At 41.3% G+C, this 20,775-nt stretch overlaps 1 protein-coding gene across 9 annotated transcripts in view; it reads right to left on the bottom strand.

Moving 5' to 3' along the window:
• The window catches only part of STX8 (syntaxin 8), a 152,813-nt gene that overhangs the window by 75,354 nt on the left and 56,684 nt on the right, over positions 1-20,775 (bottom strand). For 7 of the 9 annotated variants that reach the window (XR_014788327.1, XR_014788326.1, XM_084838363.1 and 4 more), the window contains one exon: positions 1,128-1,229. Coding sequence is in view for 5 of the 9 variants with exons in the window: in XM_084838363.1 (XP_084694489.1) it covers positions 1,128-1,229 (102 nt within the window). In the remaining 4 variants the exon portion in view is untranslated. The other 2 variants (XM_084838361.1, XM_084838362.1) reach the window with 1 other exon arrangement.

Below are 20,775 nucleotides of genomic sequence, written 5' to 3'. Positions count from 1 at the left end.
CTTTTTGAAGATAGGGACAACATTAGCCCTCCTCCAGTCATCTGGCACATCACCCGTCCTCCATGATTTCTCAAAGAGAATAGACAGCGGTTCTGAGAGTTCTTCTGCCAGTTCCTTTATTAGTCTAGGATGCAGTTCATCTGGCCCTGGAGATTTGAACTCATTCAAAGTAATTAGGTGTTCCTTGACCATATGCCTACTGACCTCAAGCTGTAAACCTGCCCCTTCACCCTGTACTTCGCCTTTGCCAGGGGGGTCATAGACCCTCTTTTGGGAGAAGACTGAGGCAAGGTAGGAATTGAGCACTTCTGCCTTTTCTCTGTCATCTGTTATCATTTTGCCATCCTTATTTAATAGCTCAACCACTATTTCTTTCCTCTGTCTTTTACTATGCACGTAGCTGAAGAAAGCCTTTTTGTTGTTTTTAGCATCCCTCGCTAACCTCAGCTTGTTCTCAGCTTTAGCCTTCCTGACGCCATCCCTGCAGTTCTGTGCTACCTGCCTGGACTCTTCCTTTGTTACTTGGCCTTCCTTCCACTTCCTATATGTGTCCTTTTTTGTTTTCAGGTCATCTCTAAGCTTTTTGTGAAGCCACATTGGCTTCTTCTGTTGTCTTCCACCTTTTCTTCTTGTTGGAATTGTTTGTGATTGTGCCTTGAGAATTTCCTTTTTTAAAAGCTCCCACCCATCTTGGACTCCTTTTCACATTAGTCGCTTGCCATGGGACCTTACTTATCATTGTACTGAGTTTATTAAAATCAGCTTTCCTAAAATCCAGGGTACGCGTTTGACTATACTCGGCTTTTGCTTCCCTTAGAACCAAGAACTCAAGTATAACATGGTCGTTTTCCCCCAAGAGTTCCTGTAACTGCTACTGCTAATTTCCTGTCTTCTATCATGTCTGCCTCCTTTCTCTCCTCACATCTCTCTCAAAAGCAGTAGTTGTTTTCAAATATTCTAACTGCTACATAGTAAACTATTACTAAGAGACACCAAAACATTACATTAAAGGACAATCTTTGTTATTTGAAATGTATTTGACTGCTTCAAGCCAGGTATTAGAAATTACCAAATGGTAGCCATTCTAAAGCAAAAAGAGTTGAATTTTAAGTCAACCCGTATCTTACCACAAGAACTTGACTTTTTGTCCACCATCATCACACGCCTGGTTTGGCTGCGCAGCTTGTCATCAGTATTTTCTACCAAATTGGCAATATCATCAATGATTTCTAAGAAAAGGAATGTGATATAATATTAATTTCTAGCCTTCTCATCATCACCTCCAAACATATGAGATTGTGTCATTTTATGGCACTTTTTCAGTATATTTTTCCAAGCCCAATTCAAGGTGCTGGTTTTGACCTGTAAACCCTTACATGGCTTGGGACCAAAATACCTGATGGAGCGCCTGTCCCAGTATGAACCTACCTGTCCAGAATTATTAACATCTGAGGCCCTCCTCTAGGTACCTCCTCCAAGGGAGGTTTGGAAGATGAAAACAATGGAGAAGGCCTTCTCAGTGCTGTCCCCCCGATTGTAGGACACTCTCCCCACTGAGGTCCCCCTGGTGCCAACTTTGTCATCCTTTCTGCACCAGGTTAACACTTTCCCAGGCATTTGACAGCACATGATAAGGTTTTTATTGTTGAGTGTTTAAATTGTTTTGCATATAAATCATTTTATATTATGTTTTATATTTTATATGTAAGGTTTAAATCTGCTGTAAACCAGCAAGAGAGCTTTGGCTACTGGGCAGTATAAAAATGTAATAAATAATAATAATCAATAACAGTAATTTTCAGTGTACCCAAGTGCTCTCCAGTTTTGATCTCACCTCTTCTCACATCAGCACTCTGAAGTAGCTTAGATAGATGGGGGGCAATTCCAGATGGGATAGAAGCCATGTGGAAATCACCAAAAAGCACTACGTAGGTATCGCTTACATAGGTGCTGCAAATACCTAGCATACTGGCTTAAGACCAGGCCAGCACACGTGCTGCTGCAGGGCCAGCGTAAGACCTCCCACCATGGAGACAGGAGGACATGCCGCTGCTACACAGGCAGTCTCCAGGGTCACCTTCCCACCAGTGCCTTGCTCTGAGAAGGGACCCCTCTGAGTGAGACATTTCACTGTGCATGCTCTGTGAAGAGTCAAACCACTCTCTTGCAGGAGACTTTGCCACAGCAGAGGAGTGGCTCTGCAAAGCAAGCACAGGGTGGGCGGCAGCAGCAGTGGTGGCAGCAGCTGCTTCGGAGAGCTGCCACACCCACTTTCCTACAGCAGCATTTGCCACGGCAGGAGAGTGGGCAGCGGGGCTTTCTGGAGTGCCAGCCTGCCCTATGCCTCACTTTGAGAAGGCACAGGGTGGCAGCATCAGGACATGCAGCAGCATGCAAGTGGGATCTGCCACCCTTCTCAATCCGCTGCCTGAGAGGGCCAGCCATGTGCCACTTGGACCATATGTAGTTAGGACATGTCCTTTACAATGCTAGGCCAAGAGAAGGGCAGACATTTTATACTGTCTGTGTAGAGTACTTGCACGAGTGCGTTTTTCCCAACAGCTTCCATTTTGGCAATGAAGAACAGTGATTTGTCAAAGGCCACCCTCCAAAGGAGAAAAGATTAGAAACTAGATCTCCACATTCACCCCTAAAGCTAAATAGTGCCACAGATTTCATTGAGGCTTGCAAATAGAAAATATTTGCACTTCTGCATATTCTGACAACAAAATTTGAAAGGCTTGGGGGCTGGGAAGAATCAAATGAGAAAGAATATTATTGAACCATTATCCTGTTTAAATGTCTTCCCTATACAATATGTCCATTACGTTTGTACTTCATTTAACTCCCTCCAATATTTCACATTTCAGTGAGAACTAGGACAGCATGATTGTTAGTAAGTGCTAACCATACTGATCATATTACTCCAGTATTTAAACATCTTCATTATTTGTTTCCAGATAAAATTCATGGTACAGCTATTGATATATATTAATAGCAAACTCAATTCTCTGAGTGCTGATTGTTATGTAGCTCAAACTGCAACAGCCACATACAAGTGGGAAGTGTCAGCAGGCTTGGGTAAACCCCAAAGTTTAAAGAACTATAAAGTAGCATTGAGGCAGGGAACCCCAAGGGTGATCTCCACCAGGATCTCTGGGGGAGAGAGTGGAGAATACAAAGAACAAGAGAATCAGCAACTGGGGTGGGGGGCAGAATTCAGTAGTGGCGGAGTCACCAAAACCAGCCCAGCGAGGACTGAACAAGCTCAGCAGCCATGGCTGGCTGGCTGGCTGACCAACGTGGGCCCAAAGTAGCTTACAGAGAATATCCTCCCATATGAGCTTCCCTATGTATTTTTTCTCCAATAATATGCTACTGTCATTTTTACAGTCATGGATGTACATCAACATCCCCTAGAATTGATTGTGTATCATTAAATTATCTTCAAAGTATGTTTACGGGAACTGTACAGCCAGTAATACATTCAATTTTTTTTCATTTTTGTATTTTTTATTTCCTCAAAGGTTATAAAGAAAAATCTCCACATGGTCCCCCCTAATGCCAATAGTCAGCCTGTAATCAATCTCTCTGTGTGTCTGTCTGTATGTTTATCTATATATTCATATATAGATATAATCTATTTAAAATGTGTTTATCAATGATATTCGATTATACACACACACACACAATGCACGCGCACACACATATATGGTCAAATATCATTGATAAACACAATGTTAGATATTCCAATCTAATTGGCTCTCTCAATGGAGCATATTTTCATAGCAGCATATGTACTGAGTGCTGAATTTGAAAGTACTCAGGGATGTGGGAAGGATGAGTTGTCAGACTTCACTCTATTTCTAAAATTAAGAATTTGTTTTGGTTCATAACAACTCTTAAATCAGGGGTGCACAGCCTCCCATGGGGGCCCTGACTCCCCTGCTGTCGAATGGTTCCCTGCCCCACAGTTTTCCCGCTGTCTGAATTCTTCACTCCCCCCCACAGAGATCCTGATACAGATCACCCTTTGAGCAATTTGTATCAGGATCACTGTGTGTGCGTGTGTGTGTGTGTGTGTGTGTGTGTGTACATGCGTGCATGCATGCATGCGTGCAGTGCCCAAGTCAGAATCACATATGGCCCTTGGGGCCAAAAAAGATTAAGTACCCTGCCTTAAATGAATCAGGCTATATTTCCTCCAGGTTTCTATATTCATGTCAATGTACCTGTTCATTTTAAACTGTATAAAAAGAACAGGGAGAAAGACTAGGATTTGGCTTAATCTTGTATTTATGCTATATTGAAAAAGAAACTTTGACTCATAGTTCTTAATATTGTTTGAGGAATATCCTGGTTATGATACCATAACACGTTGCTTTAAAGGATATATGATTTCTTGTTCTAATTCCAAATATTCTGGGTGGAACCCAAATAGTTTCCCTCCGCTGATGGAAAGCTTTTGTCAATGAACATGGAAGGGGGACTCTTCAGCAATTCCTCCTCCCTCCTGTGATGCTCCCCAAGCTGCTCTGGACAGTTAAGAGACCCTCTAGAGCAGGTTGGGGGGCTCCAGGGAGGAGGAATTGCTGAAAATTGCCCCCTCCCCATTCCACTGATGGAAGCCTTCTCCACCATCTCCAGGTAAAGAGATTTTAGGTAACAGGGCAGAGGAAGGCATCTCCCAAAGACCCTAAAGAGCAACTGTCACCTAATCAGGACTACATTGAGTATGGGGTGACTCAGTATAAGACAGGTCCTTATATAATGGTCAGTTTTCTTCACAGAGCTTACAGTGATGAGATTGGGGAAAAATGAGTGAAATTATTAAGCAGTACAAATTAGCAAAGGGCAAGCTGCAAAATCCAAGTACAGCTTCAACATGCTGTCTTCTGTTTACAAATCTCTTACTCCTGACTATTCATCAATGTCTTCATAAATTCAATCCACTGTCGCGATAGAAACACTCAGTGACAGGAGTAAGACCAACTGGCAGATGATAGGTTGTGAAGTCATTTATACCAAAAAGCTCATAATATTAAGTTCTCTCAACTCAGGCGTTGATGAAAAATCAAAACTGATGGCTTCACAAGTTACACAGCCACATTAAATTATGTTTTTATTCTGCTGCATTCTTTGCATTATGTTAATGCATTTTCTGAAGCGCAAAACTGGAAACTGCTTCCAGAAAGAACTACTACCAAATGTAGAAATGACTATTCCTAATTTGACTGAATTTGCAATGCAACACTGAATTTAAAAGTTGCTCAAGTAAAGGGGCATTTACTTGAGCAGCTGTGGTACTTGCAAAGCCTCATTGCTTGAGTAATATATTTCTTCCACAGTCTCTTTTTAAATGTTGCATTAGGTTCTCAGATATATCAGAAGTATGTACTTTACACATTCACATGGATGGTGCTCATTACTATGTAATGCTACCACCAACAGCAAAAACCCTACTACAGCTAACATGTACAAAGCCATCCTTAGAAGTAAATTCTCAGACCCAATCAATCTTGAGCACACTTAAATGGTTGACTTTTATATAGGGGTGGGCAGAAGGTAGGATCTTCTTGGAGATAGCTAGGTGATTTGTTATGGATCTGCAAGGATTTCTGACTCCCAATTGGTTAGCAATAGGAAAATCACTGCCGCCACCACCACAAGCCAAAATTAGGCTGTTGGAATCCCTGATCTGTAGCAACTCAGATATAGGTCTGTACTTGTATATATAGCTCATGGGTGCAGTAGGTAATTGTCTCTGCCCTCAGTCACCTTTCTGCATATAGCTTTACCAGCCCAGGTTGATGGCCCTTGGGGTTCTGGAAAAAAAAAAAATCCAAAGTAGATCCTACAAGTCTGAAGTCTTGTCTGTGCCTTTACTGTAAATGTACAGATCCTCTTGGAATGCTGGCAGGATCCTGTCACTGAGGGAATGTTTCAAGCAACATCTTGAGTTGTTTTAGTATGAAGGTTGTTATTACTGATACATTCACAGCAATCACATTTTTGGGGATATTCTACATTTGGAATATCATCTTCTCAGCTCTGAAAGGGAGCTGAATTGTTGAGACTCATGAAGCTTAGCAGCTAAGAGTGTGAGCTATGAGTTGTCCAGTTACCAAATCCAAAAATACACTCGATAGCCTTAGGGAATCTAGTATTCTCTCAGTCTTAGGCCCACCATCTGTAATAGGGAAGGGATAATACTGGCCTACCTTACAGAGGTGTTGAAAGGATTACTGAGATTATGTAAAATGTACTGAACTCCTGGAGTGTTTTATGTAAATTCTAAGAATAGCCACCGTCTCTAATCCACGTGTGTTGCTTTCTCATTTGGTTTTATACTGTGGAAAACCTAATACAAGCCAATGCTTCTAATATCTCTCTTGCTTCATGACTTCTGCTTGGGTAGCAACAACCTTGTAGGAAATCTACAGACTCCAACATGAAGCATTCTAAGGCCAGGACAAGGTATTCATGGGCAGCTGCTAAAGGAAAGCTCTCATTCATGGCCAGGGGCCACTGAGGTTTCCAGGTAGATCAAGTCTGGAAGTCCCTAATCTTTATGAGCCCAAAATATGTAGTCTGTGTGAGGCACCAATCAGGAAACAAGAACATTACAAAATGTTAATAAAGAAAATAAACAGGCTTCCCTTCCATCACTCTTCTTTAGAAATGAATTCATCAGGAAAGAATTTGGAGTGGGGAGAGAGATGGGTAGAGAGGGAAAGAGAACTCTGTGAAACTCAGGGCAGATGGGCAATGAGCACGAAAACTGTTCAGCTTAAGAAAAACAACATTTTCATTCTGCGAGAAGTAAAGTGCTCCGTCTCTCCTCCCCCACAGGAGGAGGAAAGGGGTTTATTTGGTTTACTTTTTTGTTATACCCCATCCTGAATCAGAGTTCCTGCCTGTACATTACTCAGGTGTGCCCTCCCCCCCAGAGGCTAGAGGGTTGTTATACTTCTGAACCACACACAGAGTCCCAAGAGCAGTGCAATTCCTACAGCACTCAGAAGGAAAGCAGGCTATTTGCCATACAACTCCACCTCCCTCTTTGTACTAATTGATTTTCTGATTTATTTAAAAGATGTTAAAACCTTATTTTTATTTGGCAAGTGTCTTGTGGAACAGGTCTTACTGCCCCTGCCTTGTAGGTAAGCCAAGTACAAACTACAGCTACAAAATATAATGTTGTGAAAAAAGAAATTTGCAGCAGGGCCAGCCCCAGGTTTGAAGAGTCCCTGAGCTAAGTGCCCTTCATGGCCCCTCTCCTATGTTGATGCCCCCGGCTGTGGACTTAACTGGCAGCAATGGCAGCTAACAAGGATGGCCAAGTCCTCTTTCATCATGAGCGGCTCGGTATTTCTAGGGCTGCTCATGATGGTGTGCACTTCCCATATGTCCAGTAACAGACATACAGGATGAGATGAGGTAGCTCGTGGGTAGTCTACCTTTCTCTCTTTTAAAATTTAATTAATCCAAAATCAAGCTGTTGCCGGGTCACTGCTGCTGATGCCACAAATTGAAACCTCAAAGCCTCCTGGGAAATAATTGATGAATGGGGTAATTCATTGAAAGAAAATTGTTTTTGTATCTGGATGGGAAATTAATTGGATATAAATTAACTGAAGAATTGGGTTGAGTGATCTGAGGAGGGGTCAAATTTGAAATTAGCTGACATATTTATTTGGGATTATTTGGATGGGAAATTAGCTTGCCTTCTCTGAAATTTTAATTGTAGCATTATTAAATTTGCACATAGACATATAAATTAACACATGCAAATTCTATGCAAATTTGTGCCATCTTTTATCCTCTTTTTCAGTGGTGCACATCCTTTTTTTCTGAGGATGCATAAGTTGTGACATAAGAACATACGAGGAAACTTCTGGATCAGACCAAAGGTCCATCTGTTCACCCAGTGGCCAACCAGCTGCCCATGGGAAAACCACAAGCAGGACATGAGTGCAAGAGAACCCTTCCACCCACGTTCCCCAGCAGCTGGTGTACATAGACCTACTGTCTCTGACAGTGGAAGCAGCATATAGCCATCAGGACTAGTAGCCATTCATAGCCTTATCCTCCATGAATTTGTATAATGCCCTCTTAAAGCCATCCAAATTGGTGGCCATCACTATGTCTTGTGGTAGCGAATTCCATAGTTTAACTATGTGCTGTGTGAAGAAGTACTTCCTTTTATCTGTCCTGAATCTCCCACCAATCATCTTCATGGGATGACCTTGGGTTCTAGTATTGTGAGAGAGGGAGAAAAATCTCTCCTTATTCACTTTCTCCACACCATGCATAATGTTGTACACCTCTATCATGTCTCCCCTTACTCATCTATTTAAGCTAAACAGTCCCAGATGCGGTAACCTTTCCTCATAGGGGAGTTGCTCCAGCCTCTTGATCATTTTAGGGTGCAATCTTATCAAGATAGGCGGCCGCCTCTGAACTCAGAGGTGACCGCCTATCCAAAACAAGGCAGGAGAAGCACGGGGAGGATCATTCCCTCCGCACCTCTCCTGCCCTGCTTTTTCTGCTAGACAGCCGATTGCAGCTGCCTAGCCGCAGGGGGCCAAGCGGGCGAGGAGGCTGCTGTACGACACATAGGATGTGTCATACACACAGTTCCGCTCTCCCCGCCCCGGAATGCACCCAGCCATGCCTCTTTTCAGCCACTCCGTGCTCCTCTTCCAAGCACGGAGGGTGGGGCTGTTCTGCACTGCCTCAGAGGCAGCCCGGGAGTGGGGGGAGGTCAGTTTTCCGGAAACCAACCTCGGAGCGCAGGCTCCAAGGTCAGTTCTTGGAAAACAGTACATCCTATGGCCATCTAGCCACTGTTCAGAGGCCATAGGATTGCTCCCTTAGTTGCCCTTTTCTGCACTTTTTCCAACTCTATAATATCCTTTTCTAGGTGCAGTGACCAGAACTGTACACAGTATTCTAAGTGTGGCAGTACCAGAGGTTTGTATAAGGGGAGTATGATCCTGGCAGTTTTATTTTTGAGTCCTTTCCTAATTGTGCCTAACATGGAACACAGCAGCCACACTCTGGGTTGACATTTTCATCAAGCTGTCCACCACAACCCCAATGTCTCTTTCTTTGTCAGTGACAGCTAGCCCAGATCCCATCAGCATATACATGAAGTTGGGATTTTTTGCCCCAACATGCATCACTCTACATTTCCTTACACTGAACTGCATTTGCTATTTTGATGCCCATTCTCCCAGTTCAGAGAGATCCTTTTGGAGCTCGTTGCAATCCCTTTTTGTTTTAAACACCCTAATAATTTGGTGTCAATTTGTTTTAACCACCCCCATATTTTAGCCACCTCACTGCTCACTCCTAATGCCAGATAATTTATGAACAAGTTAAAAAGTATTGGTCCCAATGCAGATCCTTATGCGACCCAACTGTTTACATCACATTCTAAGTGCTGCATCTGCAGCAGCTGCCCTGAGGGTACCAGCTGCTGGTGCCAGTCCTGGTTACCATTTGTATCTGTCTCCCTGCTTCCAAACTGTAAGCAACCAAACCAAATTCTATGACCTTTAAAGCGCTATGTGGCTTTGGACCAGGGTATCTAAAGGATTGCCTTCTCTCAGGAGCCTGACCACTCATTAAGATCCTCCACAGACACTCTCTTACACATCCCTGAGTTATGTTTGGCAGGACAGTGGCCAAGGACCTTCTCTGTGGTTATGCCAAGGCTCTGAAACTCCCTGAGAAGGGAGGAAAACCTCACCCCTTCAGATGACCTTCCATTGCTGTGTGAAGACCTCTATTTTTTTGGCAGGCATTTTGTGTTGAGTTAATTTTAATCTTTCTGGCAAGTTAGTTTAAATTATGGGTTTTAATTGGTGGTATGTAACTAGCACCTTGCCCTGATGCAATGTCAACGGTCAGTGCAATGGATTTCCCCTCCCACTGTCACCCCTCATGTCACCCCTTGTGCCAACCCCCTCCCACCCGAAATCTGCTCCAGAGAGTTAGAGGACTCTCCGGAGCAGATTTTCAGAGCGCTGCAGGGGGGAAGAGGAGGTGTACGTATGCCTACAGGAAGACAAGCCTGAAGGATAGCAACAGAGACAGAAGGATCAAATGAGTGAGTGAGACAGAGTATACACATATGGTGGGTGTATGCACTGATATAGAAAGAGCAGATCTAGATGAGGTGTGTGAAAGACATTAAGACCAGCTGTGAGCATGCGTATTAGTGTCAGGGGTTGGTTGTGCTAATTTAGTGGCAACTGAGGGAAGGGCACTCCACATCTGCCTTTCTTGGTAGTATGGAGTACACAAACTAATTGGCTCCTAGAGCAATGAGTGTTAAAGCAGTCAGCTCCTAATGCAAGAGACGCTAACCATCCCTGTATGGGGTGGCAATATATGGATAGCCCAGCTGTATGGATGGCACTGGTTAGATGGAATCAGGAAGCCTGGATGACTCCTGGTGACTAGCTAGCTTAAATCTCTTATGTTTAGTCTGGAGGCAACAAGTGTAAAACCTCACTTCTCCCAATGTAGATCAATATATCTGTAAAATATACACCAGTGAATTAGTTATGGAATGGAGCTAGGTTTAAGAAAAACACATCAAAAGCTGAAGGACATAATATTTTATATTGCACCAAGTACGTTACACAAGGAAATTAATTACACAAATTTTCAGGCTACTCACATTGAAATAACACAATAACACAATAATTGATAGAATAATGCAAATACTGTGCATCATATCAGTGATAAAAAGATTACAGCAAGTGTATGTACAGCAAGTAGAGGACTACAGGTTGGAATATGGAATCCATATGGAATCTAAAGCCCAAAGGAAAGGGAAACAAAGCAAATGAAAGCCAAGGCTTCATCTATATCCCCAAATAAGCTAATAGCGCCCAATTCTTGAAAATCTCAAAAATGTATAAGAAGCTCCATATTGTATAGCAGGTTTTTACACAAGAGTGCAGTTCAAGCAAGTTAATCTGAAATCATCAGAACTTGAAACAAGTTATGCGGATATAAATGTTGCTTCCCTCAGCAAATGATTAGAGGCACGGGGCTTGACACCATCCATAAGATTGGCTTTCTAAATAGGAAGGAACAGCATCTCCTGTCCTGACTGATATTGTTGGTTTGTTGTGTATGTGCCCAGAGAAGTCTAAAACTGTAACAATTAATTACAGATAGAGCATGCACACATACTTTCACATATGAATACATATAAAATCATTACTTCCACAAGCCTGACTGCTAAGATACCAAGTAGCTTTTTCTCCGATAACACCAGCACCAGTCTCTTTTCGTATGCTGCTATACTGTGTCACATTGCATATAGCAAAGGGGAGTAACTATAGAATATCGAAAAGCCTGACCAGAGAAAGTGGATGGAGCTACTTCAAATTCATTGCAAACATACCTATATACACCTGGAGATAGAAAACCTGTTTAAATGTCTGATAAACTACTTACCTTTCTTACAGTGTCTGTAAGAAATATATAATATAGCCAATGATTGTTCATGTAACCTTGGATAACCTATGTGGACTGAGTTACAACCACAGTATTACATTTTAAGATCAAGACACCATGGGGCAGTATCCAACAGGGTCACTCTGCCTACACTGGTTCTGCCATGCTCATGGGAGCGACCACTTGCGCGGTGGGGCTTTTGTGCTTCTAAAAATCACCCTGGATATGAGTAGAATGAGCTCTGTGAGCCCTTCTACAAGCTCTGCTGACCTGCCCCGTTCCAGAAATGAGTGTTTCTGCTTACTATGGGTTATTTTTAGAAGCATGAAAGTCCTGTTGCACGAGCAGTCTCCCCCGCAAGCACATGGGTACAGTAAGCTAATAGCCCTAGACTCTCTCATGCTCCAAATACAGCAATTAAAGTAATTATTTATAGTTGCAAAATTTCTGGAGAATGGGAAATAATAGCCCTATATCATCAGTTATAGCAATATCCATCATTTAAAATTAGTACTTTTTTTTGGGGGGGGACACTAAGCTCAGAATCCACCAATATTAACTGGAGCCCTTGCTCTCTAACATGCACAAAGAATTTTCTTTTCCAGCTGCTTATTTTGTTTTATTCAAACAAAACAGACAAGCATTAATTTTAGTTGTATTTAATTGAATAATTTCCCAGGAGAATAGTTTAGGAGAGTTTTAGAGCAGCTTGTTTCCAAAACCCATTACTGACTGGCATATACCACAGTATCTGCGTGCCAACCAAAATAGGATGCTTTAATGTTACTGGAACTGCTTTCGTTCCAGATGTGTTGAGAACTCTTGGTGATATAATGCAGGCAATAGCTATATTTACACAAGGTAGTATTTTGAGTATCCTTTTCCAGTTATCTTGGATAAGATAACAGTTCCCTTAATTGGAGGCATTTGAATATAAAGCAAGGTCACTTGTTTCTCCCCCTCATTCTTAAAATTTTCCTTGTTTTGCTTTTGGATAAAACTGCATATGATACAGACGTACAGTTAGTAAAGCAGTGGATTATAAAAACAAGAACATCTGCAATCTGAAATGTTTTCCTAAGAAATATCTCATGGAGCATCCTAATTGTTGAGACATGAGTTCTGCGTCATGTAACTCCTCAGAGCAAAAGAACCAAACTAGGCGTGATATTAAAGATGCCTTTGCATTTAATGTGAACATTTTAAAAAACATAGCGGGGGGGGGCTGATAACTATTACAATTTGCACTGGACGGAAACCGCCCCCACTGAAGCCAAAGGAAATTTCCTCCCAATACAAATAGCAGCTTCCAAAGAAGGATTTTCATCAGGATTGCAGCACTGGAGGAAAGGGTTAAATCCTCCCTTCCCACCTGCTGCAATCTCAATAATTATTAACCCATTCCACCAACAGGAAGCTATTTACATGTTTTAAAAAAACATATACCTTAAATGCAAAGAAGTATCTAGTTTGGACCTTAAAGCAGAAGCAGAATTAGGACTGCAATGCTGCAGTTTCAATAACTGAAGGGGTGAAATCTACAGGTTCCTCTACCAATAAAACAGAGCACTACTTGGCCCACACGGCTTTCCAACACACCGGGGGATCTGCAGATTACAGGCTTCTGAGAAGGAGCTGAAACCAGGTGTGAAAGATCAAAAGAGGTGGGCAGCTATGTTTGAATATAGTGTGACTTCATTCTTACCAGAATTCTAGATCCAAATGGAACATGCCAAAGTGATCAAAGTAATTCTGAGTTCAAAAATGTGAATCAACCTATTCAATAGAATACTACTTTATTTTCGGGTCTATACATTAATTTGTGCTACAAATGCAACATATCCTATACTTTCACATGCTTATATCAGCTTGTGTCCCTTGGTTACTTTCCCTTGGTTACTTAAAAGGGATGTGCTATACCACTGAGCAATGGCTTCTCCCCTTACCGAGAACAGTTGTTGCTACTAAAGTTACTTTAATATGAGTCTGTATTCTTCAACTAAATAAGGTAGCAACATCCATGTGCTCTTGAAGTGCCAGTTAATTTTTTAAAAGCCATTCTCACATTTGGGCAAGGGCCTAATTGTGCTTCGTATAAGGTGGGGAGGAGGAGTAAGATGCCTAAGAAGAGTGGTGCATATATTCACTCCTAAAGAGCAGCACATCATGGGGTGGCCAAAGAGTGGGAACTGCCTGGTTTCAGGTCCACCCGCAAAGGAGTATTTTAAGGCGTTCAAGGCCTTAGATTGGAGTGCATTCTCCCCTGCTGTGTTATTGCTGTTACTGCTGGAGTTTTTATGTTTCATTTCATGCATTATATTTCTATACTGCCCAATAGCCAAGTTCTCTGGTTTACAAGTTTACAGAGATTAAAAATCTTAAAAATACAATATTGAACACAATATAAAAGTAGTTTACATACGAACATATACACAGACAGCAGACACACATACACACATATATCCAAACAATTTTAACAATCAACAATAAGAAATCCCATGACCTAATTAAAAACCTAATCATATGCTGCCAAATGCCTGAGAACAGAGGAAGGCCTTAACTTGTTGCCGAAAAGATAACAACATTGGGGCAGTTCATTCCATAATCAGGGTTATGTTACGGCAGAGACTTGGAAAGAGATAGGAGTGAGCAGGATACAATATGCTGAGACCTCAAGAGGGTTGCCTTCTTCATAGGCCCTGTGGCTTTCAGCACACAAATAGGTTCTATCATCTGGCAGAATGTTGAAGGCCATGGCCCCATATGCATGAAACCAGATGCTTGAAGCACACAATTTTAAAATGTCCTTGGACTGGCCACATTTTTGTTTACCAAAAAAACCCCAAACCCTGTTTGTGGTCATTGTGTGTGTGTGTGTGTGTGTGTGTGCGCGCGCGCGCGCGCGTGTGCATGTGTTCCTTTTCCCTTTGTGCCATTTTTCTGCTAAAAATGGCCTTCCCCATGCGACTATTTGCCCCAATTTTTAAAAAATCCGAATAGTTTCAGGGTTTTTTTTTTTCTTTTCTTCCCCCACCCCTTTTAAAAATATTATTTTAATCACATATCAATGAGATACAAATACAGCTTGGTAAATTTTGTAAATTCAGTAACATTTTACAAAATTAGTAAATATTTCAGTATATACAAATAATAAAGTGACTATTGCTTCTACATATCAAGTGACTACTGCTTCTATGTACTGCTACAAATTAGGCAGGCACCAACCCTTCTGGTTTTCGGCGCGTACAGAAAACATACCTTTTCTACCATGCATTCTCAGGAAGGTGATTGTGTCCTATGTATGAAGGTTTGGGTATTTTTATACTTTGTCGAGAAATTTATTTAATGTATGTGATTTATAAATATTGTTAATACATAATATCAATATATATTTGTTTTTTAAGAAATATTATAAACTTCTGGAGGGATTTTGGGAAGGAGAATGATGTGGGGGCAGGATAAATTACCCCTCCTCCAATTTAGTAGTCACAATCTGGATCAGGGCCTCTTTTGTAAACAAAAAGATGTGGCCAGTCTAAGCATGTTTTTGAATCATGCGCCATGTTCAGTCTGACCCTCAAGAGTTTATGGATGGTAGTCATCCTGCATTAGCTGCTGCCTTCTGCCATTCTCCTCCCAACTGAAAAAAACAAACAAACAACTGGACACAGCACCATCTTCCTCCAATTCCTGCCATCTATCTCAAACTATTTTACATATATAATAAAGCTGCATCCTGTTTTCTTTCTCGCTCTGCATGTATTGTCTCTCCCCAGGCTCCCACTGAGGACACAAATTAAAATATGGAACAATATACACAGGAGCTGCAGCAAAGAACAGTTCAAGTTAGCTTATTCCAAAGAATTAAAATGATTTAGCTGCTCAAATCCTATTAAATCCCAAATGGGCGGTCGGAGCCAATGTCACCCTGGCAGTGTTCTGCAGAGGCTCCGCAGAACACTATCTCAAACAGCTTTTAAAAGGTTGAAAAAGCTTTTTATCTTCCTCTGGAACTAAAAGGGGAAGCAAGAGTACCACCTGGATGAAATCTTGGAAGAGTAACTCATTTTGAAGAGCAGCAGAAAGGCTGGGCTCCAAGGTTAGTTTTCCAGAACAAAGACATCGACTCAAAGCTGTTTTGAAACTCCTATCTAATTAGGAGAACACAGGGCTGACGAGTGCCAAATGTAGGGTTTTTTTTTAGCATTTATGGATTAGCGAATACCTACAATACTTGAGGACCTGCAAAATTTGTTTAAGGAGAAGAATGGCAACATCAAAAGGAAGAAAAAAAGGAATGGGACCACTGCCAACCCCCCCCCCTTGGCAAAGTTTTCTAGAAGTGATGGAAATACAGAGGAGCTGCTTGCTTTGATAAAAACTTTCTCTCTTCAACTGTCAGAAGAGGCTAAGAGATTGGATACAATCCAAGATTCCATTACCGCCCTCCAGGGGGCTGTGGACTTAATTAATACTTCTCTGCAAAAAACAGAGGCGAAAGTTAATGACCTGCAAGATAACGTATCAGCCCAAGAGATTACAATGAAAGCGTCAAATAAAATCCTGTCTACTAGAATCTCACAACTGGAAGCATTTACACGAAGAGCAAACCTACACATTATTGGCATCAAAGAATTACCCACCAACGTAAGCCTGTCTAAATTCTTGGACAAATTCCTGCATGAATTACTTGCTTTGCCATCTGATTATTTACTTGACATTGAACATGCATGCTGTGTTCCAAGTTCGGCGTGTGGCGTTAAAGGGACTGCTGTTACTGTTATAGTTCAGTTTGCAAGAGTTTCTACAAAAAGTTATATCCTGCGTGTGGCAAGAGGGAGGGGAGATCTTCTTTGAGGGCCAAAACAAGTTAAGATTATGCTATTTCCGGATTACATTAAAGAAACTGCTGATAAAAGAAGGCAGTTCACTAAGGCGAGAAATCAAGCAAGACAAATGAATCTACAATACCACATAAAATACCCTGCCACATTTTGCATCATTGTTGAAGGACAGATGAAAAAGTTTTTAAATCATGAAATGGCGGAGGCTTGGCTTGTTGGTAAAGCACGGGAGACATCTTTTTCAGTCCTGTGAGCTGGGAATGCATGAACAATTGTTGCCTGTCAGTTTGTTTGGGTTATAAGATCCGGGCAGTATGCCAGAGATGATTGTTTATATATATCCATTTTTTTTCTCCTTCCATTTTCTCTTAATTCCTTTTTTAAAATATATATAATAGATATGATATACTGCACACAAAATTTTGGTTTGTGGGTGTATAGAAATGTACATACTCATATATATATTTAGAAATAATACTATCTAAAATATAGATAGTATAAAATATACTAGTGATTGTTGTTGATTTTGTTTTTTCTTTTATCCTTAATAATTTTCTTTTTTTAAATTATTATGAGTATTATTAATATTTTGAGACTATGATTAGTAATATTCCTGGTTGGTTGATTTTAGCTTTATCATCATATATTAGCTGAAAAGCATTTTATGGCTAGGGGAAAATTCATAGTATGTTTCTTTGTTATAAATCTAAGGATATATTACTGAAATAAGATGGATTTACCTATCAAGGGAACGTTTTGTGCAAAGACGGGCATGATAAAGGACAAAGAAGGCAGGGACCTAACAGAAGCAGATGAGATTAAGAAGAGGTGGAAAGAATACACAGAAGCACTATACAGAAAAAATCTTAATGTCCCTGATAGCCATGATAGTGCGGTCACTGAACTTGAGCCGGACATCCGAGAGAGTGAAGTCAAGTGGGCCTTAGGAAGCATTACTAACAACAAAGCTAGCAGAGATGACAGTATTCCAGCTGAGCTATTTAAAATCCTAAAAGATGATACTGTTAAAGTGCTGCACTCAATTTGCCAACGAATTTGGAACACTCAACAGTGGCCACAAGACTGGAAAAGGTCAGTTTACATTCCAATTCCAAAGAAGGGCAATGCAAAGGAGTGTTCAAACTCCCGTACAATTGTGCTGATTTCACATGCCAGCAAGGTTATGCTCAAAATCCTACAAGCTAGGCTTCAGCAGTATGTGAACCAAGAACTACTGGAAGTACAAGCTGGGTTTCGAAGAGGCAGAGTAACTAGAGATCAAATCTCCAACATTCAATCATCAAGAAATCATGAATTTCTTCATGAATGGATCATGAAGAAAGAGAATTCCAGAAAAATGTCTATTTCTGCTTCATTGACTACGCTAAAGCCTTTGATTGTGTGGATCACAACAAACTGTGGCAAATTCTTAAAGAGATGGGAGTACCAGACCACCTTACCTGTCTCCTGAGAAACCTGTACGAGGGTCAAGAAGCAACAGTAAGAACCGGACATGGAACAACCGATTGGTTCAAAATTGGGAAAGGAGTATGACAAGGCTGTGTATTGTCGCCCTGCTTATTTAATTTATATGCAGAGTACATCATGAGAAACGCCGGGTTGGATGAATCACAGGTTGGAATTAAGATTGCCAGGAGAATTATCAACAACCTCAGATACGGAGACGATGCCACCCTAATGGCAGAAAGCAAAGAGGATCTAAAGAGCCTCTTGTTGAGGGTGAAAGTGGAGAGCGCAAAAGCTGGTTTGAAACTCAACATTAAAAAAACGAAGATCATGGCATCTGGCCCCATCACTTCCTGGCATATAGAAGGGGAAGAAATGGAAGCAGTGACAGATTTTATTTTCTTGGGCTCCAAGATCACTGCAGATGGTGACTGTAGCCATGAAATTAAAAGACGCTTGCTCCTTGGGAGGAAAGCTATGGCAAACCTAGACAGCATAGTAAGAAGCAGAGACATCACCTTGCCGACAAAGGTCCATATAATCAAAGGTATGGTTTTTCGAGTAGCAACATATGGCTGTGAGAGCTGGACTATAAGGAAGGCTGAGCGCCGATGAATCGATCCTTTTGAACTGTGGTGCTGGAGAAGACTCTTACGAGTCCCCTGGACTGCAAGGAGGTCAAATCAGTCCATCCTCAAGGAAATCAACCCTGAGTGCTCATTGGAAGGACAGATACTGAAGCTGAAGCTCAAATATTTTGGCCACCTAATGCGAAGAGAAAACTCCCTGGAAAAGACCCTGATGCTGGGAAAGATTGATGGCAAAAGGAGAAGGGGACGGCAGAGGATGAGATGGCTAGATAGCATCACCGATGCAATGAATATGGACTTGAGCACACTCTGGGAGAGAGCGGAGGTCAGGAAGGCCTGGCGTGCTATGGTCCATGGAGTCACAAAGAGTCGGACACGACTTAATGACTGAACAACAACAACAACTAAATTGTAATATTGGCAATGGTATAATCTTTTAAGTAGAGTGATACTTTAAGTTTATCTGTAATATGTAATCTTCTCCTTTCTCCCCCCCGCCCCGTTCTTTTCTCTTAATACTTTTTCTTGTTCCCTTTGTTTTCTTGTTCTTTCATATTTTGCCTTCTCTTTTCCTTTTCTATTTTCTTTTTTGCTTTTCTGGTTGTTGCGGTGTCCCCAAGAATACTGTAATATTGGAAACTGTAGATGGTGATTATGTTGTTGGTATTCTTTATTTCATTTATAAAGATAAAAGTAGAATAAAAATTAAGTAAAAAAAAATCCCAAATGGGACATGGGTGCTTTAACTTTGACTACACTTTACTTTAAGCATCACTTCCCCAAAACTGGTACATGAAATTCATTTTGATAAAATCAAAATTAAGATGGGAGTTAATTCTAGGCCTTATCCAGAGGAATAAGAGCATAACTGCAAAACAGTAACAGAGTAAGAAAGGAGTCAATTACGAAGGGCCTTATAGAGATTCTAGAAATCAAGAACAGTGCCTGGTAACGCATCTTCCTTATTTAAAAAAAATCCTTAGCATTGTAGTGGCAGAAGGATGTTTGAAAACAGGGGCAGCGTCTGCCAATGGGTCAGAAACCAGAATGGATCCAAGCTGGTCTTCTAATAACTATTGCTTCGGCATAATTTCCCCCCCCTTTATACTCTGATATCCCATAACTCTTCCTCATGCTATAGTCTGCTAATGAATTTAGCCTGCAAATGTGTGCATATTCTGCAACACCCCAGATTTTGCACGTGGATTAAAACTAGTATCTCATATGCATGCATTATTCAGTCCACATAACTTAGTTTTCTCATTGTCCTGAGTCTCTAGACCCTAATAAGTAGGCAATAGAGATGTATGTTTATCCTTTAGTCACTGGGCTATCAAATCTATTTTGAAATCCTATTGTCTGCCTGTTGGATAGTCCTTCGTGAAAGGAGTGGGGCTCCAAACCAATGCATACAGAAACGTAAATGGGCAACAAGAGATCCAGCCTAGTAAATCCCCCCTGCAGTTCCAAGGTGCTGGCCTGTCTGGTGATATATCACCAGCAAAAGGACCATTAGAAAACACTCGCTGGGTCATGAAGACACAGATGTGAACTCCTCTGTTTGACCTGCCTTGGCACTGAGTGATGATAGCTACACACTGATTGATAACTCACAAAGGAATCCCGCTGTCATACAAAGACCTAGCCACATGAGAGTTTGCAGCGACAGCACCTCAAACACCTTGCAAGGAGTTTAGTTTGCCTAGATCTGAAAACATCATTAGTTGCAGAACAGAGAGCTCTAAGTCACTGATCAGAGTGCTAATACCATTATTCCCCTCATGGAAAAATTACTGCAACAATTGGCTGAGCTTGAAGACAAACCATATTACAGTACTTAAAACACCTTTACTTTTCCCAGATGATGGAAAGACCTGAATCAAGCAGGCAGAAGACAAATAAGAACAAAATTGAAATTCCTGAGGAATCAATCTGGACTGAATTGACTTTTAAAAGAACAATCCAAACAAGCACTGGAGGATCTCTTGATCTTTCTCTATAAAGATACATTACACCTCATTTCATACCTCGCTGAAGGAGGTACCAAAACATAATTGAATGCACAGAAAACTCAACTTTAAGGCACATACACTCCGAAGTATCGTGATTGCTAGCAATTCTGAAAGAAGGCGCATACTTCTCCCCTTCAAAACTTGGGATATGAAGTCTGTCTCAATAGTGAGCATACTACAAACTAAGGCAACAGTAAGAGTGAAACTCAAATCAACCTCTGATTTTTGAGGGGGAGGGAGTGGGGGGATTTACAGTGACAGTACAAAAGTCTGAAAATGGGTCAAGCTGCACATCTGGGCAACTTTCCCCTTCACATGCTTTAACAATCCTCAGATGGGGAGGGGGATATCTAGTGGCAGCCAGGAATGTCTCTGCCTGTG

This window comes from Heloderma suspectum, chromosome 2 (genome assembly GCF_057233095.1).
Source record: "Heloderma suspectum isolate Gila_16-S chromosome 2, 16-S_ref, whole genome shotgun sequence".
Classification (NCBI taxonomy): Eukaryota; Metazoa; Chordata; class Lepidosauria; order Squamata; family Helodermatidae; genus Heloderma; species Heloderma suspectum.
Note: the sequence above shows the minus strand (reverse complement) of the source record. Positions and strands in the feature narration are given on the sequence as shown.